This window comes from Antedon mediterranea, chromosome 10, assembly GCF_964355755.1.
Source record: "Antedon mediterranea chromosome 10, ecAntMedi1.1, whole genome shotgun sequence".
Lineage (NCBI taxonomy): Eukaryota > Metazoa > Echinodermata > Crinoidea > Comatulida > Antedonidae > Antedon > Antedon mediterranea.
Genome location: NC_092679.1, coordinates 15,622,620 through 15,649,943, shown reverse-complemented (window position 1 = coordinate 15,649,943; position 27,324 = coordinate 15,622,620). Strand labels below are relative to the sequence as shown.

The window sequence follows — 27,324 nt, the reverse complement described above, 5'->3', positions numbered from 1 at the left end:
TTTAACACTATTTCCCAACATGCAATGCACAAACTCCAACTACTTTGTAAACAAATCGTTCTGGGCATGTGCAAACATTACGAAAAACTTTAGTTATGTATTTGCATACTGGACAACATGCTAATGGATTCTTTTACTCTTTGTTAGCTGACAATGGATGAAGGCGACGAAGAGGAGGGTGAAGACATTGAAGTACCGAAAGCTCTTGGCGATATCTTTGAATCGGTAGCTGGCGCTATCTATCTTGACAGTGGTATGTCGCTAAAGGCAGTCTGGGATGTCTACTACACTATGATGAGGCCACAAATAGGTAGATAGCAATTCTTTTTTGTATGTGGTATGTAATATGTGGTATCAGGATGTACAAGATATTTGTACTAGAAAAAAAATTCATTGGTGCCCATGATGGATTCCATCAGTCGATGTAAAATGTATTTTTTATAGCAAATAAAAGGAATTTGAGACCTTTTGGCCCTGAAGAAAAGTTTCGTTTTGGTAGATTGTATTACCTATATAATTAAACGCAACCCCTTCTCAACCCGGCCCATGAAGTTTTTAAAAACCCTTCATTTTTCTGTAAGGTAAGTGATTAAATAAAATCCACAGATTGTCTGTTCTATTGCATACCCTTTTTTAACATTCTAAAACATTTTAACAAGTTTAATTTTGATTTTGAATCTGTTTTTTCCTAAATGCAGAGATGTTTGCATCTGAATTACCCATCTCACCTGTTCGTGAATTGCTTGAAATGGAGCCAGAAACAGCAAAGTTTGGGTATGATTTTATTATACAATTTGATAACCAAAGAGGATGTTAAATCACCCATCCAGCCAATTAATGTTTAGTGCCATTTCTGCGCAAATGTATTTCTATGCATGAAAGAATGTATTTTTCCGTTTGTTTACCTATGGAAAATTATAAATTGTGTATTTTAGCAAAAGTTTAATTTTTGTAAAAATATAATATCCAATAATTAAAAGTAATATTTATAACAAATGTTAGTTTTCATATAAAGTGATTAGACCTACATATTATGGAATATGTATGATATTGGACCAAAAAGCTGTACATAAAACATGGCATCAGTAAAACCAAAGTTGACCCATTTACCTTACAGCTAAAGTGGCTGCGTTGTAACCTACAAGTTTCTTTGTATGGCTTAGTAAATACAAACAGACTAGAGGTCAGATGTTTGACCTCAGTGTTAGAAACTTTAACACTCACTGCTAATGTCTAAAAAAATAATATTTCGTTAATCTTTGCTCTATTATAAAAAACATGATCTTTAAATACATTTTGTATAGATATTGTCCTTAAAAAAACCAAAATAAACACGCTATTTAAATATTATATAACACTATGTTTAAACATGTCAGAAACACTATCTAAACATGATTAAAACAGTGTTTAAACATGTTTAAGGAGAGCATTAAAAACCCCTAGAAACACTATTTAAACACAAACAATTAATGCAACTGATGTACAATACCTTAAAACATACTACAACACAAGAACATTATTAGTAATTAATTTTAATTTTTACTACTATTACTGGTAATACAATAAAACATATATTAAAATCCTGTATATCCCTGTTTAATTATATTAAAGGATCCCATTCCACAACTTAAAATTGTAAAACTGTTTATATGGATTTGAGAATTCACATATTTTGTTTACAAACTACGATCCCATAATTTGTGATCCATTTGATTGGGCAATTTTAACAGTCTTATTGTTAAAGTTGAATCTGTCAATCTGGACTCATCAAGGTAAAGCCTCATTACCTCTTTTCTTGTTGAATTTGGTACACTCAATGTAATTCAATGCATCTCGCTGCAACTCAACATCGACTAGAATTTTTATCTACACATTTAAACTTTGTGTCTCTCTAATTTTAGCAAACCTGTGCGAACTGTTGACGGAAAGACAAGAGTAACTGTGTGTGTTGCCAGCAAAAATGGCAAAGTTGAATGGAAAGGTGTTGGAAGAAATTATCGTATAGCCAAGGCCACAGCAGCTAGAAGGGCACTACGACACTTGAAAAATTCCAAGAAATAAAGCAATAATATACTAGAAATATATCTACAGTATATCATAAAATATTATATAATTGCCTAGAGGAGAAAGTGTGTATTATTAATAACTATTAATTTAAAGATAGATGAATATCTGCAAAAATAAGTTCAGAAGTACTGTATTGTAAATTTGTTTAACTTAATTTTGGACATTTTCAATGGCTATCCAAAGCACATCTATCTTTCATATGTGTATACATGTGTATGTCAACATCTTGGTCTAGTTAAATATTTTTATTATACAACAAAATATTTATTATATTGTTTGAAGGTATATATATATATTTCTATTACCCACAGCATTGTCATTTTTTTCAGTAATTTGCCTTTGGATTTATATATTTCTATTGGTTACGTTTTCTTTAAATTATTTTTATACACAAATAAGGTTCAGTCAAGTCCATTTTCTAGTATTTTTATAATGTTTTTAATGCTTTGTTGACATTGTAACATTTCTACATGTTATCACGTAGTCGTCTGAGACCATTCTAGTTGAGTCAGGGTCTAATCTTGGTTGATGTAACTCTTTCTTCAATCTTGGAATAATTCTAGTTGGGGCAAAGTTATAGTCTTTTCTAACCTTTTCCAATCTCTAAATAGTTTCAAGTGAGTTGGATTTCTAATCTTAGTTGATTCAACTTTTTGCCATATCTAGATATTCCATGTTGAGTCAAATAGCAACTTTTTTCCAATCTTGAGACAATACTAGGAGTTGATCCAATGATTTTTCAATCTAAAAAAAATTTCATTCTAATAATAATCTTGGTTGATGCAACTTTTTTCAATCTGGAGATAATTCCAGTTGAGTCACAGTTCTAATTTTGGTTGATGCAACTTTTTCCAATTTTTATAATTCTAATTGAGTACAGTTCTAATATTGGTTGATGGAACTTTTTCCAATCTAGAGACAAGTTGAGTTAATGATAAAAAATTTTCATTCTCGTAAAATGTCATTCTAATTTTTGTTGATGCAACTTTTTTTTAATCTTTATAATTCTAGTTGAGTCACACTTCAACTCTTGGTTGATGCAATCTTTCTCAATGTTTATGATTCTAGTTGAGTCAGAGTTCTAAAATTGGTTGATGCAAATTTTTCCAATCTAGAGACAAGTTGAGTCAATGATCAACATTTTTTCAATTTCGAAACATTTCATTCTAATTTTGGATGTTGCAACTTTTTTCAATCTTTATAATTCTAGTTGAGTCAGAGTTCTAATCTTGGTTGATGTAACTTTTTTTTAAATATTTATGATTCTAGTTGAGTCAGAGTTCTAATCTTGGTTGATGTAACTTTTTTCAATCTCGCAGATTTTCTCATCGCTATCTTTTCACACATTCTTTATTTCAGCATTATCGCTGGGCGGTTTAGAGCATCAGTCTTTCCATCTAAAACTTATGTAATACGTTTTACTGGAACGACGGGAACTTTAAATCGCCCAACAGTAATGATGACAATGAATAACGTGTGAGTGGTAGCGATGAGAACATCTGCGAGATTGAAAAATGTGGCTTCGATCAAGATTAAACTTTAACTGAAAGAGAAAAACAAGAGATGAACAAGTGGGATAACCAAATTCGTATATGATCGTTGTAATAAGACAAGTTAAAAATTCTTTACCAATCATTCGGATTACTCTCTCGGAATATGCATTAGAATTTTAGACGTGGCAAATTTTGACCCACAATTTTGGATGTAGAAAAATTAGAATATGCTGGTACAGCGATTTAAATTCTGGATAAGTAATATCTTGAATTATTAGGAATTAATTTATCATTCATAAAATTAGCCTTTTAGTTGATTTTATTATGTAAAGTATGGTGTTATGTAAGAGGCTTATTGTCTTATTTATGCTTTCTGCAAGAATACATCTCAAGGAGAAGAATCATTTGAATTTATTTTTTGTTTTATTGAAGCTATAATTAAATAGGGAACTTTCACAAGAGCACGTAAACGTTAACTTTTACGGATGACGACAGTCAACTTTTTCAAATTGGGCGGAGCTTGCGTGTTGCATGTTGGGAAATAACGTTAAAGTTTACGTTTACGTGCGAAAACTCTCTAATATCTACCCTCAAAACTATATTACCCCTTTCACAGGGTCTAGTCAAAACTCTGGACACAGAATGCACATTATACCCAACTCTCCGAAAGCCATGTGAAAGTGGTATAATTTCTAAATTTAGATCTACTACAGTAACTTCTCAATTTAGTTTTTTTTTTAAACGATATTTTTTTATATTGCTCTTATAAGTTTATTTATATTTTTTCCCTTGAATTTAGGAATGAAAGAGAAAATCATGCATTTAATATACTGTAATACTATGTAAAAAGAAAACACTCAAAAACTAAGTCAAAGTCACCTTGCATGCATCTCGTGATCAGGCCATTTATTTGTTTTTACTTTTAATACCAACTTGATACGTTGTGAAATTGTTCGGGTGAGTAGTCAAATTACCTCAATCACTTTGTGTTTACTTACTAATTTACTTCACTTAATTCCTTAAAGTTACGTTCACACGATGGAGAATTCTCCCTGTTCATACTGAGTTTGGATTGCAGCCCGGATTCTGTGGGCGAAAAAAAATACTCTGGTCTAGTATAGTACGTTACGTTTTTACTCGGGGTACCCGAGTCTAGGACTTACTCATTTTCTCCTCCTCCTCCTCCATCTGGACACTATTGAGTAAAAAGTGCGATTTTTAAAGTTCTACTCCTCCCTTATTAGTTGTAGTATTGAGCTGGGATTTGGCATGAATATATTACAGGGATATGTCCTCAAATCTATAGAGCCAGATTTTTTAATTTCAAACCAGATGCAGCTATATGACGTCTCGAAGATGGTACCATATAGCCGTATTTGGTAGGTTATTGGTATGAACTGTTTCTAAAAATGTACAGAGGCCTATTTCATTTTGACGATATTTTCCCGGCACCGGACGGGAATACGGCCCAGTGTGACTGTAGCTTAACTCGTTTGTTAAATTAATATCACACCTTCTTTCATTAAAGTGCACCAATATTTCGATATTGACACATTATGTAACAACTTTTTTGACACTGTTTAACTTTGCCTCTGAACATTACTATTATAACAGTCTGATTGATTGATTAATTTATTGAAAAGGCATCGTTGTATTATTTTGTTACCGTATCTTTTTTGTATATACATTTATTATGTTTTTTTAAAGAAAACTATTTAATAAGCAAATACAATTTTTCCCAAGACTTATGATACATCATTTATTAAGTTTTTCCGAAAGTATTGCAGACCAATGTTCCCCACCGCCGGTTCTAGGATCATAACACGTCATCGACTGTACTTGTAATAAATTTCTACTGCGCAGCTTCGGTAGGCCTACTGCGCAGACAGTGGTCGTTAGCAAATATTGTATATCAATGGGTAGCAATCATCGTGTGTGTACTATTTGTTCGTGTGTTAATTGTGACTGCAAGTAAGGAGCCTATCGACGGTTTATCGCGGAAACTATACAGTGCGCAACGTTCGATTTTATTTTGAGCGAAAATCAAAGGATTTTACGGCTGCATGTATTACTTGTGTGCAATGTATGTTGATAGGCCTACCATATTGAAAACTTTTTACCAGATTTAGATTAAGCCATCGGACTTGTAGGTGCTCAAACCAAAACAACGTCACGTGTTATTTACAACCAATTTTTAGCGTAATTTTTTTTCCCCACAAGATGTTCATTATTGTTCGATTTGGTGGTAAGTACACTGTGCGTTTTTACTATTACTAGATTCTATTTTAATCTCAGATTATTTATTATATTATATCAGTAAGTAGTTTCGATTTTACTGGGCCGTACTTTTACTGCACTTAGTTCAGTAAACGCCAAAATACTCAAATTTACATTACGGCAGTAAAATTGTCCCTGTCGATAGAAATAGTTCGTATTTAGGCATATAGAAAATATTTGAATAAATCAGTTGAGCCTTAGTTATTGGACTCTATTTCGGTCCATAATAAGCCAGTATTGGTGGTGGTAAACGACAATGTAGGCCTAAAATAAGTACGCACATTGTAGATGTATATAGGCGTACAACCATAATATAAACCATCAACACTTATGCGTAGGACTACTATTGTACAGTAAATATTTAACCACAATTTATCATCGATTTATTATCATAAATCCCCTTCACAGTGTAGATGTTGTGACCCATTGACACCTGTGTTGGAACAAGTTGATAACTTTGCAGTCTTGTTGATTTAGACAAAATGCAATATCGTAATTCCTTGAATAATTCCTATACCTAATCCGATCATTATTAGTTTTCGAATGCTATTAAATTTCACACTGTTCAATTATGCATCTTCTGATTCTGATAAACCAATGCAAATATTATTAGTCATGATTCATTCATTCATTTTCTTTATTTCGGATAGTGCATCCATACAAGTCAATGAACAAAAAACAAAAAGAGAAACAATTTTCCCAGGAAATTAACAATATAAGCTCCTATACATAAACTTCCACAAAACCAACCTACAATGCCCTAGAATACCAATTTGCACCAACGCTGATGTAGGTTTTGTGGAAGTGCGTTAACTATGGTTTGAATTAGACAATTGCAACTGTCTTGAATTCTGTTCTTAAAACTAGGCCTATGTATAGAGTTCCTCCAATCTTCATAGAAAGCGGGAACGTTATTCGTTACAAACATCATGCTTGCGCTATTATATCTAGGCAATCTCAGTAGCTAATGAAAGCGTTTACATTGAACGATAGGCCTACAGTATATAATCAACAAAATTGATAATCAGTCCATTTTATATTAACGTTCGCAAAATAAAGTACAGTAAATAATAATTGGCTCGATATAATTGTTTTTTTTCATATTACAGTATATATATTGAGGTTAACCAACACATTCTAAAAGATTTGATTATCGTTGCTACGCTACTGCAAATAGTGCTACCTCAAGATTTCAGTAGACAAACATCACAATTTAACCACAAAAAAGTAACATTGATAACTAAACTTTAAATGACCATAAGATAGTGTAGTAAAGCCTAATTAAAAAGGTCTGTAATAAACATGGACCAAAGGCTTGGTCTAAACTAGACGATTGCTCAAAGTAACATAAGGCCATGGAAAACTTATTGGTTGTTAAAAAGAGTCAAAATCAAGATTATTGAATATTTCAAATTGGTAATGGGGAAGTAGGAAGAACTAATCGTGGTTCACTTTGCATTTTCATTAAAGATTAAGAACATCATGTGAGACCCTTCCCTCAAGAAAGTTTCTCGGATGCCCCAGTTTATGTAGCCTAATTTAGAGTCCGTATAATACTGAGCATTAACCGCTAAACGGAGGAAATCATCCTTGCTTAAACAAATTATTCTCATGTACCTTACTGTAATCATCCGTTAAATACACGCATCAAATGAGTTATGTCAAATTCAATCTGTGTGCTAATTCGTAGTAATTTGTATACAACACTCGCCTCATTATCTTTATCATTCTCATTTCCATTCTTAATCGAATATTTAGATCAAAAGGTTCCCGATTAACAACTTATAATATGAATGATTATCACAGGCTACACACTAATCATCTAATCATGATATGGAATTTTAGTTTTAAAAAGTACAGTAATGTTTAAATCAATAGGTCTATATAAACATAGCATAGGCAGTTTAATTTAGGCCTACAATCTGCAGGGTCTTTAACCAGTGATTCTCTTTTTCTTTAAAACAGAAGACAAGAGTGAATTGTTTAACCCAAATTGTAAGATTCATATTCTGCTACACAACATTAAACAAAGATGTTCCTGTCAAAATGACGGTAAGATGCAACGCTGAAATAGACTCGGAGACCATGCGCAAATAATAATTACTACCTCCAAGCGATAGTACCGTAACTCTAAGGCTTGGTTCCCACTAGAACGTAACGCAAGGATGTAACGCAACGCAAAATCATTTGACCAATCTCAAGAGATGGATTATTCGAACAGTCGCGTGTGACTGGTCAACTCGCTTGCGTTTCGTCTACGTCCTTGTGTTGCGTTCTAGAGTAGGAACTAAACCTAAATGGATGGATGGGATTTCTGCTCCTATTTTGGACAAAATTCTCTGTATGTTGGGACGTATTTTAAAATGGAAATCTCCTATATTGTGGACAGAAAACCCCTATAATTGACAACAATTAAGCACCTATAATGGACAGATTTCACCTACCTGTATTGAGTTTACCCGATTATTGCTATTATAGAAATACACTGAATGTATGCTACATAAACACGTTATTATTTCCTTGCGTTGTCGTATTCTTGCCTAGATAAACATGCATCATTTGTCATTTGCATTATCAGATAATATCGATTTATCGGACGAAACAGGGACGGTTATAAACTTACCGAAACACCCGTATGAATATGGAAAGTCTTACCTAACCGAGAGAACCTCATTTATACTTGTCAAAATGGAAAGTAAGTACTAAACTTGTTCCCTTCTCCTAAAAAGATGGAGTTTTCCCCGAAAAATAAGAAATGTTTGAGTTGATGAACGAAGCGGCACTAAAGACATGCCGTGCTTCCTTTACCTCAATTTCAGAGTTTGGAGCAGTCGCACAAACTATCACCAATATTGGTGTATTGGCTTGCGCAGTGTTCGTTTCCCTGTGGGATTGTTGCTGCGCCATGCAAGGTGTCTTTTAAAATTGGCCATAATTAATTCTTGAAGCAACCAACGAATTATGAAACGCCAAAAGCATATTATTCGAATTAATTATGAACGTTGTAGTATGACGTTTATCCCACAAGTTAAGAGTATTGGAGTTAAGTGCGTGTCGTCTGAACTAGCAGACTGTATGCTTTGTTAGAGTGCTACTTAAGTGGTCGGAATGGTAGTATTTGTTTTATTAAAGTGTTTTACTTTAGGCCTATTTGTTTTGTAACCAACTACTTTTATTGTAAATTTAAACATGGGGGAAAATAAGATTAACGTCGTCGTCGGAATTAAAAGTAAACATTTTAATACAATAGGCCTACAAAGTGTGTAAAAGTCTACAGTAAAATTTTTTAACCATTTCATTTTTGCACCAGCCAAAATAAGATTTATCACAAAGGAATCGCGTGTAAAATATATATGATATTTATAAATATATCCAGCTTAGAATGATTTTTTATTTGTATGATGTTTTTTTTAGAAGAGACATTTGGAAATGGAGACGAACAACGGACAGTGTACGTTCCTGATTTACAAGATAAGAAAAACGACGCTGCGTATCTAGGTAATGATGTGATCCTGTCCGGAATTATTAAATGTATTTATTTATTTATTCATTCAACTTTGTTGTTTTGCAAGCTTGATGCACTGCGGCAGTACAGCTGACTTGAAGAGGTCCTCACATACATATATAATGTTGTTTAGGCCTATACTTTATTCTTTACAAAAAAGTAAACAAATCAATTGTTTTATTCCAGCTCGACTAAACCCACGACCAAAGATGAAGGTGACGCTAAAGCCAAGACGAAGTTTAGAAAAGAGCGACTCTATCTCGCCAAGATCACGCGCCGCTCCTGTACGGCGGCGTAATAGTATGTTTCGAAATTTAGCACAAGCGGCCACACGTCGATAACGTTTGTTACGTCGGTTGCCGTAATTATGGTATCAGTCCGTCAGATATATACGGACGTGGAAGAGATAGCATACGGGTTTCTCATCGTTCCTCAACAATCATTGTCTAAAGTTCGTATTCTACGTTATGTCCCTTTGACGTCAGTTTGTAAATGTTTATGAAATGACACTATGCTCTAGAAAATATGTTGTGAATTTTGTTTATTAATTACAGCATCCTAGACTCGGTAATTTATTTTTAAAATACAGTACTACCTAAAATTATACGAACTGTTTAACAAAATGGTGCGTTTTTTTGTTGGGTACGTTTTCAATGCTGTAACGTTCACTTGCGTTTTATTCAAATTAGACTGTTACAGGTGTGCATTTTAAATGGATTGAATATCCGCAGTTCTAACAGAAAGACAAGAAAAAGAAACAAAGGTATAAATAATAACTTTCGACATACACACAGGGTAGTAAAAGTTAATACGACAAGGTTAGTTATGATTTTATTTATAATACCAATGTTTCATATATTAAGCTTGGATCCAATAATCAGGAAGCGTAAACACCGGGCATGAATCCCAGATTGTGCAAAGATGACGAGTTAGGTCTATGGAATCGTTGTGGATATTCGTCATAGACAGTCTATAGCCTACGTTGAGATTACAAAAACCCAGCCTAATATAAATGCAGTGTCGCAGAAAACGTAAAAATAGGAATGCGACAACGTCATGTATATACACAGATATTTGCGAAACAATACATTTCGGAAACCACACGGCAAACAATTCAGTGAAGCTTTTGAAATTGCCACAATGGCTGAAATTAGGCCTAATACATTCTTTTTTGTATGGATAGTTTACTTTGGTCAATGCCGGCGAGGGTTTTTTGTTACGTAAATAATTAGTTGGAAATGTGTATTTTCTGTAGGCTTACATTTATTGAGAGATAAAGGTCGCTCGAACTTTGTAGAATGTTTTAACAAATGAATAAAAATAATTTTAGCTTGATTGAATTCATTTATCAAATTATCATACCTTGGCGATTCAGTCAAACCGCTCCTCCCTTCCACCATTCACGTTCCTCTCTGTCCAACATTCCCGCTCCTCCCTTCCACCGTGCCCGCCCCTTCCACCATGCCCGCTCCTCCCTCTCCACCATTCCAATCCCTCCTTTCCACCGTTCCAACCCTTCATCTCCACCATTCCAACCCTCCTCTCGATCTGTCCATTATTCCATCCTCTCCCCGCTACTCCCATTATTCTGGCTCCTCCACTATTCCAACCCTCCCTGTCCACCATTTCAACCCTCCCTGTCCACCATTTCAACCCCTCCCTGTCCACCATTCCAACCCCTCATCTCCACCATTCCAGCCCTCCTCTCGATCCGTCAATTATTCCAATCCCTCCTATACTCCGTCCATTAATCCCGCTTCTCCCGGTCTTAACTTGAGTGTTGTTTTCTGAACTTCCACCCGTTGTTTGATACCCTGGATATGTTACTAACAGTAAATAAATATGGTGACAATATAACAAAATGTGAGAACACATTGTCATCTAGGTGTTATTTACCTCTTGTCATAGACCATCGATCTTCACATTCACTGTGTTTATTTAAAACCTATTAACAAACCAACCACAATTTAAAGTTTACCCCCCGGGTGTTAGGGGTAAATGAAGACGTTTGATTTAGTAAACAGTGAATGTGACTAAACGTGCTGTAACAGGACAACCGATGCTTGGCCTACCGGTAGTAAATTTGAACAACTTTCCAAAGAATTCTATTTTTACTTTTAAATATAGTTAAAATAGAAAAACACGAATTAATAATCATTTTAATTACGGTACTTATGAGGTCTAATTATGATAGGAATGAGTAAAGAGGTAATAAATGCCTAAATGCATCCCTCTCTTGACAACTAACTTTAACCGCGTAATTGATTGTACTTATACGGTTTCTACCGGTTAATACAATCTGAAAATCACGTCTATTCCAGTCGGAATCATAACAATCAATAACTTGGTAAATATTGCACGGCTGCGGTGAGTCTATTTGTTGTATCAAACAACCTTATGTTGACACTAAACTTAACAACACAAAACAAATCGCGTTAACCCGGCAAGGACGTGACAATGTAGTGCAGTTTAATTATACGTACGATAGTTAAAATTGCAATCAACCGCGACATTTAATGCCGAATCCGTAATACTATTTAGAAGTAAATTAATTCACTGAAATTGATATAGTAAAAGTCATTAATTAAATCAGATCAGATGACATAAGGCTGCCTGGCTCAGGGTAATCGTACCTTCAAACCAATATGAATTAATTACAGTCAAGATATCTTTAAAGCGAGTTAAAATACGTGTTTAAAGATGTTACGGTAGATCCCTGACGAATAATACTAATCGTAGGCCTACATTAGTTTGATGACGGATTCGTTCGATCGAAATAGGCATAGGCCTACAATACAATATATCAATTAGTTAAAACACATAAAATAAATATAGTATTTACGCTTTACTCATCACCATTGTTTTGCAGAAACAAATTTGATGATTGACCTGAATGATATTTTATCTAAAGTAGGCTCGATAGGGCTACTCTATTGTCCCATTAATGTTTCTTCCCCTTCATTTCATACAATTTAATTTACAAACTCTGACAAAAAATGATAAGAAAATACAAATATGTAAACGAATTAAAAAATATAATCATAAGGTCGGAGAATGAAGGCAGATGCCCGAAAGATGAAGAAAAACATTTTGTGATGTGCGAGTTATAAAACAGTATGTCGGAACCTGGTCCAAAATTACAATAAAATAAAACTTTATCCATGAACTAATGATGTATAAATTATTTTTTCTTCTATATCCAACACTCGGACTAACTAAATACAGTATAGCAGACTACAACGCATTATTTATGCACACGTTTAATTTCGTTCTCGATAGTAGGCCTATATTTTTACAAATTCATGAATAGCTATTCATTCAAATTCATTACAAGATTATGGTCTAATATGATTGGTTTATCCAATTCACGTCGAGCGCAACAATAATTATCATTTTTAAGGCTTATTTTACAAATTCATGAATAACCATCGTCAAATCGTTATTAGTTATATTATAATAATGATTGATTTATCCAATTCCCGTCGAACATTACATGTTGATATGTTTCTTGAACAATTTTAGTTAACAATTAAAATCCCTATCCCTATGTATCCATTTATTTTTATTTATACAAATAATTATATAATAAACAACAGTATTGTTTTCAATATTATCAACAAGGTACCAACTGCACGCATTAGAAATAATATATACAATATTATTTACTATCTAAAAAAAACTTGAATTGACATGATTAGTTGATCAGTAAGAACGTGACGATACGATGTATTTATTATGACGTCATTTATTGAATTTTGAAAAAAAAATGTGTTGTGTTCTTTAGAATGTAAACTGTTCTAATTTCTGTAAGAAAAATGTACGTTTATCTATTTTATCGTCGATTGTTATTGTGCTAAGTGTGTAGCAGCCTTTGCTCTAATCTGCTCCAATATGAAACATGCATACACAATATAAATACTATAAAAGAAGAAAATGAACATTAAAAAAGAAAAACAACTACGAGGTACATGAATTTAGATTGTTCACATGTAATGCACATTGAACAAAAATACCGTTCATACTACTTCATTTCTTGGATTGTAAACTAATTTGGGTTTAAAATAAAATATTTAACAAATGATTATAATTGTTTATAAAACAAAACTAATGAAAGTTATCAACTTAAAATGAACAGAAATGTTAATTAATATTAAAAATTTATTTATAATAATAATGTATTAATAGGTGATGTTCTTTTTTCCTGATTTGATAAAAAATAAAGAAAAAAGTAAAAAATATAATTGGATCAATAAGAACATCACACATAAATATAATTGGTACAATTTTGAACAGTATATATTTGCAGCATTTCGATTTTAACTCACTGCTATAGAATTTGTTTGACGATTATAATGATTTATCGTATTATATTACAATCTAGTAAATAACTAATAAATGAAAGACATTTAAAAAAAAAAAAACTAACTTAATTGAGGTAGAAATACAATACAAACAACACACTCAGTCACATAAGAAATAATATTTACACGAAAATGTTAAGTTACATCACTTTTCTATATTAAAATTACCCTTTTTTCATAATTTAACTTTGTATTAATTACAAAAAATATTTAATTAATAAAATATTGATTTTAACTAGTAATATTATTACTAATACTACTGCATATAATGATAATATAGTCCATGAACCCTCTCCTAAATAAATACTAATATGGCAGTTTTTAGATATTTTGTAAATAATATTCTTGTTGAGGCATGTTATACAGTAGTATTAATTGGTGTGCTAGAAAGATCCTATAGTATTATTCAGTGTCCTGCCAAAAACTGGTGCCTATGTGCCTGTGTCTGTAAATTAATTCTAGGCCCACTTTCTCTTAGTACTGCAATATCTACACTCTCATAATAACAAATTAGTGATTACATTCAGAATAAATCACATTTGAACATTATAAATAGTTTAATAGATATAATGATCAATAAAAACAAGATACAACTCCTTTCAAAATAATATTTGATAACACAAGCCATAAATTCTATGTTGCAATTTTCTCATACAATTTGGACTTTGTTTTCTTATGTCTACACTACTGTCTGAAAGCAGGCTAAAGTGTTGCCGTAAGTAGTCTATTCAAGTCAATTAACTGTACTCAAAATTAATTCAATTTAGCAGCTGGTACAAATTCATATTCGATATTTGTAATTATGGTGCATGAATATAGAACTCATTACGGCACTTTTTTGTTATATGTTATAAACATTGTTTGGGAAATCTGTTTACATTTATGATAGTATGAATGATGAGGATTTGATTGACCAAATTGGATTGGAAAAATGTGTTATGATTTGTGTTTTCTTTAAATTAAATATTATATACAGAAACTCATCTAAAACCAGACTTTTCTTAAATTCATTTTTACCATTAAAAACACATTCCGAATACCAGACTTTCTGGAAAACCAGACATGTTAGACCAGCCAAAAGGTGTCCGGTATACATAGATATATGCCCATCCCTTTGAGGAGAGTCACTCGATAGTGTTTTGTTTCACTTTTTGACAATCCCGTCTACCCCCTAAAGTGCTCTGTACCTTGTGATTTTTTATTATTTATAAAAGACGAAATAAACGAAATGATCTCTTGCCTTGTTTGCATCATCTCATTATCGTTTAGTTGACTCTCTTTGTTTAATAGTAACTCTATGGTAGACTGCTACACATAGAGTAAAATTATTTATGAAATGATGACCAAGATTCATTTTACATGTTGTGGTTAGTATTCTCTTTCCCTTTTTTTGCAATTTCATAATTAATGAAGATTAAATGAACTAAACATTATTTATGTATAGCGTATAATCTATTCATGATAGTGTCTTTATGATCAAAATTTATTACTACATTGTAAAATCTATTTTGAGACTTCTTTTGGAAGAACTACTGTTTAACGTAAGAAAGATAGCGGTGATCATAAGGTAATTATAAATTAATATATACAGAAATTACACACATTTGATATATTTCTTTATATTTTCAGTTTATATTATATAATAAAATACACAGTGTACCCAATTTATCCGTTCTACCGCATTCTATTTAAAGGCTCTATTGCACATCCAGCTTTTTCTAAACATTTTGCGAATTTTGTGTAGCAAATAAAGAATGAATGGAAAGAATATTGCATTAGTTAAAAGATTAACTATCCTATATCCCTCATTGAATAGTACAGTCAATCTTTCAACTTATGAAAATATTCTCTTCATTCTTTCTCCATGATTCAAGTCATAAACATTAATTATTTTATTTCTGAATTATGCAATAATAACCAAGTCATATTATATAACACCTAAATAAATTCCTGTCATTTTGTTGAATGATTGTTGGTCACATCGTTTAATAGTACTTTTTGCTGTCATCACGTGGAAATGGAATTTCATCTTTCACCTCATGAAATTATTTGTACCATTTCACTCATAAATATCCATTTTTTGTATACTAACTAATGGTAAAAAAATGCTACACTATTATCTTGATTCAACCACATTGCAAAATGTTAGTAATTCTTATTTACACAGGCGAGCGGTAACAGTAATAAAATTATAGAATCTATTCTATTCCTTATGACCATTTACACAAAGCACGGAGCGGACGGGCGATTTCCACTCAAAACAGATACAAATTCTATGTGGGACAAGCTATGCAGTTTTCCGATTACCGTTACCACTCTTCTTACAAACAATATTTCTAATACAGTACTTAAACAAGGTGGAAGAGTGTGGTACAGACATCACAATATACAACATGCCTTTGATTTTGGTTTTCCTTGCCTCCTTTCGTATGCAATTGGTGGTTCATCCATTGCCTTTGAATTTCCAAATGAATTGTTCATTCGATCTGCTTCTTCTACTGCTCGTTTAAAAGCTTGAGGGTCACTGGGTTTGTTTTCAGTTTCATCACCCGTCTAGAATTAAAAGAAATCATTCAATAACCTATTAACTAACATGTGTAAAGCATGGGTTCAACACTTGTCTGTGCTGTAGCTGTCTGTAGCTAGGGGATTCGTAGGCCTCGAAAGTGCCCTTTTCAAACAGAGACCATCAGTGAGAGTGCTAATTACTAACTTTTATATATACTATATATACTATACTTATCCAGCAGACAAATTACTTCCTTCTACTAGACTAGACCTACATTTATTTTTTGTTGCTTACGCTTGCACTTGCCCCTTTTTTAAAAAGAAAAATGACTCATGGCTACAGTCTTGTGCATTACTTGATTCTACAAAAGTAGAGAGGTGTTCTAAATTGTACCAAATCATTGTACATTTCAGGAATATGCAGTACAGCAATTATCATCAAAAGACTAGTAGAGCAACACAGCATAATGATCACATGCTCATATCTATGAGCATGTGATCAAGTGTGTTATCTCACAAACCAATCGGCATTTCTTATGACACCTGGTCAATAGAATGTTGATAATTGAGAAGTATTTTATGCACTATGACTCATGTTGCTAGTTACTAACCTGTGCATCTGTGTAAAATATCTTTGCTGCTTCTCCCTCTTTAACAACTATCTCTTGCCCATTGAACCCCTTGCCATTAAGATTTTCAGCTAATTTACCAATTTGTTCAATACTCCACTCATAATGCTCTTCTGAAATATCTGTAAATTAAAAAAAGAAAATGCAAAAATTCATTATGGTTTCTTTCCATCTCTCTTGACCCAGTTTTTCAATCCCCTGTTGCTGTTTTTCTGAATTCTTCTTCCTCTGACCAGTTTCTCTATTTTATAGATGTGACAGTATTATAATATGCAAAGAATAAGCGGAGGTCCAATAGCTTGTTTAGAGAGCTCCCATTGCCATGTTTCTACACACTCAGCACACCAACTTTTTTTGTTAGCTAATATCCTTAGACACAAATTCAATAATCACGAGGTGTGCCGTTGCAAATTTACTGCGGCCACCTTGAAATCCAAGATGGCGGCAAAAATGGCCGCCATTTTATAGTGATGCACTTTATTGTTCATAACTTAATAAATAGTTGATGTATTTTGTTGACATTAACGTTGATTATTAGCTAATTACATTATCTATTCATCAAAATATTTTTATTTCAACTTTATTTATCTATTTATTACAAATTTGGCAAATAGCCTAAGAGAAAACCAATGACTCAACACAGGAGTAGGTACCTCTTGTTGAATAGTATATTACTTGCTTGTTTATTCATTACTCAGTCATTCATCTTTTTATTTCTGAATACCATGATGTTACGTAATATATCCATATCGAAAGAAAGAAGATTAATCCAAGAAATCATTGTAAAGGGTAACAGACAAAATATGTATGTAAAGTCAATGCAAGAAATAATTCCACTGTATGCATTCTTGACACATCAAGAACATGGCGATTAATGGCCATGATCAAAGAATTAACACTAGCGTTCATACAATTTGATTCAAACGATAACGTCCATACTTTTCAAATTATTTTCCTAAATTTTGAGATATCTGTATCATCAATATGGGCTGAAATATTAAACAGCATGTTCTCTACATTTTGCTTAGCCTTCATTTATTTAATTTATTTCATCGTTTCTTCTAGCTCCTGGTTTCCACATAGATATGATTGCCAGAAACATTATAACATCATAATTTTAATTAAATTATCTTACCAATCTTATGAGCTGTCAACTGCTTTAAACGATTGCCAACATCGCCCTCTGGTGGCCAAGCTATGTTGTTAAGACAAACAGGAATAACAGGTTTACCACCCTCTTTAGCTTGTTGAAGTAGAAACGAAGCCGCCGGTGATTTGATAATCTCTGGACCGAGACATAAAACCACACAATTTGAGGACTGCAACGCTTCTGTGATATTTGAATGTTTGGTCGCAACAGATTTTTCAAGCATGGAGGTTTGGAATCCTAGAGTATCCAGCCTGGGAGAAATGTAAAACAAATTATCATACACAAACAAGCTTTAGGTTTGGACAATTTCTATCCTAAAACACTAAAGCACAACATGTTAAATGACAGCCTCACCCTGCTTGTATGTGTGTCGTTTCTGTGTAACGAGGTTCATCACAATGTACATACACATGAACTTTATTTAAATGATTCTCAGGTCGGGTCACTGATTCTGCTACCCTTCGTCTTCTGTCATCATTTGTCAATTTCGGTTCTGAAAACATAACAAAATTTATATTTACAATGTATGAACAGTCGGAGCATGGAGACGGAGATTTTATACCTCTATGGTAGGAGTTTGTAAAATGCACAAGAAAAAAGTGGTCCTTACCTTGTGATTTTTTAATAGCCATAAGTTGCTCAGTCCATGATATTAATTCAGTTGACCAATCAGATGAAAGCTGATCTACAGGTGGTTCACTCATGTGATTTATTGTCATTCTGTCACCTGTAAATTTAAGTAAAGTTATGATTATAAATAAATAGTGATGATGTTCATGCATATTCGTGAATGCATACCCAGTGATGATGTTTATGCATTTTAATGAATGCACAAATAGTGACGATGTTTATGCATATTCATGAATAATAAACAATGATATTCTGAATCTTATTTAATATTTTATATTCACCTTTTTTATATAGCGTAATAGAAGGATAGAACCCTCCTACAGGCTGCATTACTGGTTTGTGAAACACAACACGCCCATTGATACAACAATAAACCATCACAGCCTGTTCAGCCCGATCGTCTGCTGCTTTTATTGCACCTGAATACAACACCCCAAACCCTATTGTGTCCCCGACCTTAACATATGACTGCAACTCGGTCATCATATCTTTGTTTGATTCTTTTGTAAGAAGTTCTACATCGTTTCGCCAGTAGAAGGATTTCTTTCGGAAGCCTAAACGTACGTATCGCGATTCTTTGTCGTGTGCGAGGTGTTTGTGAATGCGATTGGACATGTCGTTAGTCAGAGCTACAGCTGGAGCTTTGCTTAGCTCTTGATCAAAGGATGGAAGAGCACCACTGTCAACTTTGACCTCAAAATATTTCCAATCTAGATTTAATAGAGAAAATGTTCTAAAATTAATATCTACTGTTATATTTAAAAATGTTAGTGTATCTGAAATATTTGACATGCTCTAGATTCTGTCAGGGCTGCAGTCAGCATGAGGTTACAATATGCAATTACATAGGACATATAGATTGTGAAACGTACATGTTGCAAGGCTATGTCACTATGAATACTGTACCTTTTGATAGTGGTATAGGAGATCTTAAAACCAAAGGTTTTAACTTTCTCGTTTTATTCTCAACAAATATTGAAAAACCATTGATAGACAGCTTTGGTGACATCACCCAATTTGAAAGGCTTGCCTACAAAAGAAGAGGGGAAATTATAAATGACATCTGTTCCACCAATCACACTTACAGTAAGTGAGATATTACTTCACAAGGTATTGGCAATAAATATATAAGAATTTCTGTTAGTGGTATTAAGGCAATCTAAAAACAGGATGCTGAGCTTCAGAGATCAAAGGGTTTATCTGTGGCTGCAACATGGTCACTTCCACGCTCCTTAGCGGACATCGCACATCAAGGAGAATATGAACATAGTACAGTACTTTTGGTATTTGTTGCAGCCAGACATAAGATGAAAGGACCGTTACAAGTTTCTATCTTGGCAAGGCGAGCTCAGTTTCATGTTGTTAGATTGCCATAATGGTATTCAGTGAAATGTTACCCTTAGCCAAAGTATGATTTGTGAACACAGTCAATAAAATTATTCCCTCTTCTTCTAGAAATATGCAGGATAAGGATTGTCATACTTTAAATATGGCAGCAATTCACGTAGGTATAAATGGTGGATACAGAAACAAAAAATTACAATCTATTTGTCTGATCTATAATGTTAACCTTTGATATCTAACTTCTTTATGTAAATTTAAAATAGATACCAGGCTATGTGATCTGGAGGTTGTGGGTTCGAATCCCATTCAGGAGTTTTATTTGCAAATAGTTCTCAATGTACTGAGTAAAGCAAACATCTGACCAATGCATACCTGATTGAAAGAAGGGATATTTGGTTTATTTTCCGGCCATACCACATTAACCGTACTTTGTTCACCACGGAATCCAAGACATGGAAAAAGGTCAGTTTCTGTGCCACTTATGATTGCTTTTCCAACAAGCTGACCATTGTTAGTAAATCGTAGAACCTGTTTACTACTGAAGTATTCAACGCAACATCCAATTATATCACCTGTAATGATTAATAGTAATTTAATGAATGTTACATTCTCTCTCTGCACTATTAAACGTTATGTGACAAAAAAATGCGATGTGACCATATATGGACATGATGTCACACCACACATTTTTTTGTCAAACTACAGTACAGTACTACTACTAGTGCAGACAGAGCTTTAAACAAAGTTGGATTTTTTAGTTATCGAATACTACTACTATACTTTCAGATTAATTTATACTTGGGCTTGCAAAAACATTTCTTATGACATACAATTTTAATTAAATTTAACAGCCAGACGAAGACTGTATGGGCCCTATTCAGCATCCCAATATACGGTATGGACAATTTTTTTTTTACTCTTTTTCTCATTTGTTTATTCAAATTTAAGATATTATATTTAATTTTTCCAATCCTGTTGGGGGCTATTGTCATTAGCTAGGCCAAATAAGTTAGGCCTATTTACCATCACTTCTGCTGCTAGTCTCTAGTTAAATACTGAATACAACACTTTAGAAAAAGGAGTCAGATCTGTCAGATCCTTTGAATAATTCATTTTACCTGTAGTATATTTCACAGCTTTAGAGCTTCCAACTCCATTTTGTACAATTTGTCCTTCTGAATAGTAGCCAGCAGTTCCTGTTAATTTGCCAGGCATTGAACCAACTGATTGCCTGCTTCTGCTAACACCCATACTGATGATACTTTTTTCCCCTAAAAAGAAATAACATTGTATTTGATAAATTTTTCGTTAGAAACAATTTAACCCTTCAAATTTGAGAAGAAACATTGTCATGTAGGATTCGAACCCAGAACTTTGGGTAGGCAAGCAAGGTTTAAACATTGTTTCACACAAACCCACCTGCATCAGTAATTTCGATTGTAAAACTAGGTTCCTCTGGGGTCAACGTCCTTTGTAACTGAATTAATTTCCCGCTTACAACATTAGCCACGGGTCTAATTGTACTTGAATCTTGCCCAGTTGGTGGTCCAATTTGTTCATGATAGCGGAACAGGCCTGTAGTTTCACCTTCTTCATGGGTCACATCGTGAGGTTTAGGCATCTCAAGAACTGTGAATGGAAAATAAACCCTAAATACACAATAATTAAAATATATAATGTTATAGCATGCTACAGTGCTACCCTTGTACCACAGTGCTACTATCATGCTATTAGCACTTCCATCATGCAATAGCACTACCATTATGCCACAGTGCTACTATAATGTGATAGCACCAACATCATGTTATATAGCATGCCACATGGCTGCCATCATGCTATAAGCACTACCATTATGCAATAGCACTACATCATGCTACAGTGCTATAGTACCATCATGCTATAGCATCACCTTCATGGCACATGGCTGCCAAAACACTATAAGCACTAACATTATGTGATAGCACTACATCATGCCACCGTACTACCATCATGCTATATCACCAACTTGCTACTTTACTTGCTGCACATGCCTGACAAATGACTTACCCATAAACGTTAATGGTTTTGGTTTCATTGCCTCTTTTATCCATGCCTCCTCTTCAGGTATATCTGGTGATGTTGCCTTCATATTTACTCGCACCACAGACTCTGTATAAGTGTAAAACAAAGATTCATGGTATGACATAAAAAAGATAAGAAACTTCAATATCTGGAAAATAGTAACACTAAGTGGCCCTTACTCAATTGCAAAAGTAACTGAATACAATAATTATAATAATCATAACAGCAATGATGACATCACAATATTGATAAAGATGATTTAAATGTTTTAAATACCTGGAGCAGCTAGTCCAATAGTTGGATAGAATCCACCAGAAGGCTGATCAATGCATTGATGAAATAGTACCTCCCCATTGCGAGTAAAGTACACAACCACTGGCTGCTCTAAACGTCTTCCAGTGATGTTCTTGTCGGCAAATAGCAAGCCTAATCCGATGACATCACCTTGTTTACATTTTGCTTCATTCCCAAGTGTTTGAACTACAATGAGAAGAGATAGTTTTATTACATAATATTATTGGTTGTTATCCTGGTCACCAGTGAGAGTGATTATACTGTATACGGTCAACTCTCCAAATATGTCTGGTTTTCCAGAAAGTCGGGTATTTGAAATGTGTTTTTAATGGTAAAATGGAAAGTCTGGTTTTGAGAAGTTTACAGTTTTCAGAGTGTCCGATATTGGGAGAGTTGACTATCGATAATGACATAATAAGAAATGATAAACTGAACATGTATAAAGCTCTGTTTACACTATCAAACTAGTTTGACAAAAAAAGTTTGATGTTCCCAAATATGGTAGTGATATGACATCATCATGTCCATATATGGGCACATCGCATTTTTTTGTCACGTAGTTTTAAATGCATATTTTGACTTTATTTCTATCAACAATAATTGTCTCCTCCTCGATCTCCTCGTTGCACATGAAGGCTCTCTGAATGCATTCTACAGTGAATTGTATATGATGATACATTTTTACGATTGTTGAGGACAGATAAATAATCGGGAGTTTTCGCAATATTACGAATACGATAACGAAAACGTCACGCACACGTATTCGTTTTTCGCATGGCAACGAAATATTGAGGGCGCCGTCCAAAATATGACTGCGGTAAATTTAAGCGAAGCGCAGGTACGTGTTGCTTGGTGTTCGGCTGCCTAGGCTTAGCGTAACATCAAAGCGAGTGAGGACTTTATAAACTGCTATTTATCAAAATTGACCTGGCATTTTAGTAAATTACTTTGGTAAATTACTTTCAATAAAAGTATAATTATATTATAATCATGAATCATTCCTGATTCAAATGCAAAATGTGCAAAACAGATCAAAAACTATACTCGTTTTTTTGTTACTGACTTAGTTAATGACTGGTGATATTCATCAACACGAATACGCCTTACGAATATGAAATAGGGATCAGCTCAGAAGTTTCACAAATGTGTGACGTATCCGTTTTCGTTATCGTATTCGTAAGGTTGCGAAAACTCCCTAGTAGCTACATTTTTTACATTGTAAAGAAGTTGCCATACATAATGTAAACAATTTCAACTTGTTTAATTGCGCCTCTAACCATGGGCCAACCTTTTCGACGATTCCCGTCTCTTTTGTGCTTACCTTTAAACATTGTTTCACACATAATTGCACCATCTACGGCGCTATATCCGATAGCTCCAGTCGTATTTCCTGGCAACTCGTCCTCTTCAATGTAAGCAGATGTTAGGCCTATCACAGGTCCAAGCTTAACACCTTCTCCCATGTTACATAGTGTAATCTCATAGTAGGTATCTGTAGTGACAAAAAGTAGAATTATTATTTGATATACCAAAATGAGGGAAAACGAGTTAAGCATCATTAGATTCCCTCCTTTGGGACAGCCTGTTCAGGGAACATTTTCCTGTGCAATGAAAAGTCAATATCTATATCATTATGGCAAACCCCTATTTAGGCGACACCTATTCCTGTAGAAGAATTTTCAATTCTTGACTTCATTGGAATGAAACATGCATTTGGTTTTTTTTTTATCGGCACTGTTGATGTCGTATGTCTAGTGTAGAGGAAGCTATATCAGCACATCGTGAAAGCAACGGTTTGAATTTTGTGGTAACCAAGGTAAAATGTAAATTAGTTACCTTCTACGAATGGGCATGGGGACTGGAGAGCAGCAGGTCCAGAGGCAGACTTCATGTGGAATGTATCGTCATCTACACTCACAAAGTCTGGCATTGACCACTGGGAAAGATTTTCCTGAAAAAAATTAAGAAAAAAAGCATTATTGTTTGTAATTTTAAACACAATTTGATTGATGATGGTTTAAAATTTGCTTTGAGTCAATAGGTGTAAATGACTCGACTTTCTTAAATAGGGAGGTTTCGCAACCTTACGAATACGATAACGGATACGTCATACATTTGTGAAACTTTTGAGCTGATCCCCATTTCATATTCGTAAAGCGTATTCGTGTTGACGAATATCACCAGTCATATTCGTAACTACAAAACGAGTATAGTTTTTTATCTATTTGCACATTTTGCATTTGAATCAGGAATGATTCATGATTATAATATAATTATAGATTTATTGAAAGTAATTTACTAAAGTAATTTACTAAAATGCCAAGTAAATTTTGATAAATAGCAGTTTTTAAAGTCCTCACTCGCTTTGATGTTACGCTAGGCCTAGGCAGTCAAGCAACACGTACATGCGCTTTGCTCAAATTTACCGCAGTCATATTTTGGACGCGCCTCAATATTTCGTTGCCATGCGAAACAGATTTTTTTATGGCTTACGAAAACGAATACGTGTGCGTGACGTATCTGTTTTCGTTATCGTATTCGTAAGATTGCGAAACCCCTCTATTCACTCGACTTTTTTAAATTGCTCACAAAAGATCTACTAGCACAGCTCAGATAGAAACAGTAGATCAAAAAGCTAGGTCGTGACCTCAAAATAGATCAATCCGATATGCCTAATAAAACAACCTATTATTAGTGATAAGGATAGATGTATATTAACTATTGCATAACTGAATAATATCATGATTCAGTATTTCAGTTTTATCTATTGTCATAGCTTACACAATCAAACTGAGGTATGGCTGCTAAATCAGAAGACCATGTGACACCGAGTTCTGCCGACCCCCACCAGACATTGATGGTGGGTAGTAAAATCTCCTTTTTCATCCACTGTCGAAAAACAACTTCTTCATTTTTCAAAAACGAAACTAATGCTCGCTTGTTGTCAAGATAGTCCAACAACAAAGCCACATTATCCCCTAAAATAAAGCAAATATGAATATGATATGAATAATAATGATACCATGTTAAAATTGCTGTCATCTTATAATACTGTAGGCCTATATATTATGTCGTATTAACTGGACACTGTTGATATGGGTTCTGTCTTTTTTACCTTTTTTGTAAGTAGGAGCCATTTCCGATACACTTGATCTCGCTGGATTTGCTATACTGCCATCATCGCTAAAATATGCCATTGAAAACTTCTTCTTTATCGTTTGCGGTGTTTCTTCGTCATCTTTATCGTCGGTATCTAGGTATGTCTCGCTACCGATTCCAAGAGCAACAGTGGCATCTTTTGCTGAAAATAATGGATATACATTTTTATAATTATATAAAAAAATTTATAAAAAATCATGCATTCTTCTCTATACTATTATTTAACACGTTCACTGCCACGGCGTATTTATACGTAAAAAATTGCGTGTCGCTACTTGCCAAGACGTAATACTACGTCAAAATCGTAGCACTTTTGTATTGTATGTAGAATCGCTGGCAGTGGTGATTGGAACAGGAATTATAGCATGGCAGTTTATGAATGATGTACGTAAACGATAATCTAAAAATAAATGTCATATGTTTGTTTGTGTTTATTCCCTCATGCATTGAATATGGTTGATACGATGGCGCCCTCACACTCAATATAATCATCTCAAACATGTCATAAATTGCGCTAATAGTAAATAAAAATAATAAAGGATGAAATGATTCAGTGTGGTTTACTGTTTTTATCTCTCGATGATAGGGTGGGTCAGAGGATGGGGGTCAGATATATGACCAGATGTTACACTTTCAAACTGTAATTTAATATGTAAACGGGACTTGGCACTGGGACAGAAATTACGGAAAATGGCTTGGCAGTCAATGTGTTAACCACCAGGACAAGCAATATCCATCAATAATTTTTTAGAGCTAAAATATCATGTGCAAGGTTTTACAGTAGGTAGTGGTGTTGTTTTGATCATAAGAAAAATCATGGTACTGGGGCAGAATTTGAACTTAGGACCTTGGATTATTTCAATTTCAGCCTCCAAGCTACAGTACCACTACTATGATAATACCACTGATACCTAATTCAACAATTGTCACCATAAAATATGGTTTTTCTTCTGACAGGCATTCCGTGGTAGACTGGGCGTAAACCCAATGCTGGGATTTGTCTGAAAGATCAGGAACGATGACAACATCACCATCTCCCTCTCCTTGTTGGATATTCTCCGAGTAGTGAAAACCGTCCATTGATGCCCTCTAATAATTTACTGAATAAAAATCAATGATCACATTATTCATTTGAGTATTTTGTTAGTAAAAAGAAACCTAACTTCTTGGTTTAACGTGCATTTTATTATTTTTGTATCAGCATGGTGGTCGATGTTGTACGTATAGTCATGGTATAGTGTAAAAAAAGGAACATTTATATCTTGAATTTTGATTATGTCATTAATTGCGGTAGGCCTGTCAAGATTTAGTTTATAATAAGAAGTTTAATAACCATAAATTACATGCACATGCCGTTAACCTCTTCAAGTAGGCTACTAAAAAGACAAAGCCCTGTCTTAAAAAAAATTATGCATAGCCTGGCCTACAAGACTATCTATCTTCTAGCTACAGTACTATAAGAACTGGTCTGGTGGTGGTGGCCTTTTTCTAACTAAAAACTACCTGGCCTAGCTACTACTATCCTAGCTCATCACTTGATATTCGAATTCGACTAAAAATTCTTACATTTTGTATTTTCGACAAGTGGAATATATTTACATACGTATCACAGGAATTTTGATTTTATTTTAGGCAAAAACAACACCTGAATCTGATCTATCCATTGCCTGTTTATAATGAGTTTGGGATGTTGCTAAGTATAACCAACTTTGACCTTTAAATTAGCATAATAAAGCATGTGCTTATTAAACAACGCACCAACTAAAACACGTATATTTTGCGGTCCACCATGGTTACGTAGTACTGTTTCTCTTATACAAAAATGTTTTAGGCGAAATTTAGTTAG

At 33.8% G+C, this 27,324-nt stretch overlaps 3 protein-coding genes across 5 annotated transcripts in view; 2 read left to right on the top strand and 1 right to left on the bottom strand.

The window, feature by feature from the left end:
* The window catches only part of LOC140060593 (endoribonuclease Dicer-like), a 123,800-nt gene that overhangs the window by 12,658 nt on the left and 83,818 nt on the right, over positions 1-27,324 (top strand). For 2 of the 3 annotated variants that reach the window (XM_072106873.1, XM_072106872.1), the window contains exons 13-15: positions 148-310; positions 699-774; positions 1,902-5,329. In XM_072106873.1, coding sequence (XP_071962974.1) covers positions 148-310; positions 699-774; positions 1,902-2,061 — 399 coding nt within the window. In that variant the 3' untranslated portion in view covers positions 2,062-5,329. Of the gene's footprint in view, positions 1-147; positions 311-698; positions 775-1,901; positions 5,330-27,324 lie in introns of those variants that run through there. The other variant, XR_011847344.1, reaches the window with a different exon arrangement.
* On the top strand, positions 5,530-10,719 carry LOC140060886 (uncharacterized). Its single transcript, XM_072107248.1, has 5 exons — positions 5,530-5,805; positions 7,803-7,889; positions 8,416-8,532; positions 9,252-9,335; positions 9,529-10,719. The coding sequence occupies exons 1-5, from the start codon at positions 5,781-5,783 to the stop codon at positions 9,681-9,683; spliced, it is 468 nt and encodes a 155-aa protein (XP_071963349.1). The 5' UTR covers positions 5,530-5,780; the 3' UTR covers positions 9,684-10,719.
* LOC140061276 (uncharacterized) lies at positions 13,755-27,165 on the bottom strand. Its single transcript, XM_072107785.1, has 18 exons — positions 27,045-27,165; positions 26,390-26,578; positions 25,435-25,620; positions 25,101-25,297; positions 24,156-24,270; positions 23,641-23,811; positions 22,302-22,505; positions 22,011-22,112; positions 21,384-21,593; positions 21,083-21,235; positions 20,337-20,584; positions 19,527-19,650; positions 18,902-19,330; positions 18,601-18,717; positions 18,345-18,483; positions 17,976-18,241; positions 16,823-16,962; positions 13,755-16,256 (listed from the first exon to the last, which is right to left on the bottom strand). Exons 2-18 carry the CDS (start codon positions 26,556-26,558, stop codon positions 16,083-16,085), a joined length of 3,144 nt encoding a protein of 1,047 aa, XP_071963886.1. The 5' UTR covers positions 26,559-26,578; positions 27,045-27,165; the 3' UTR covers positions 13,755-16,082.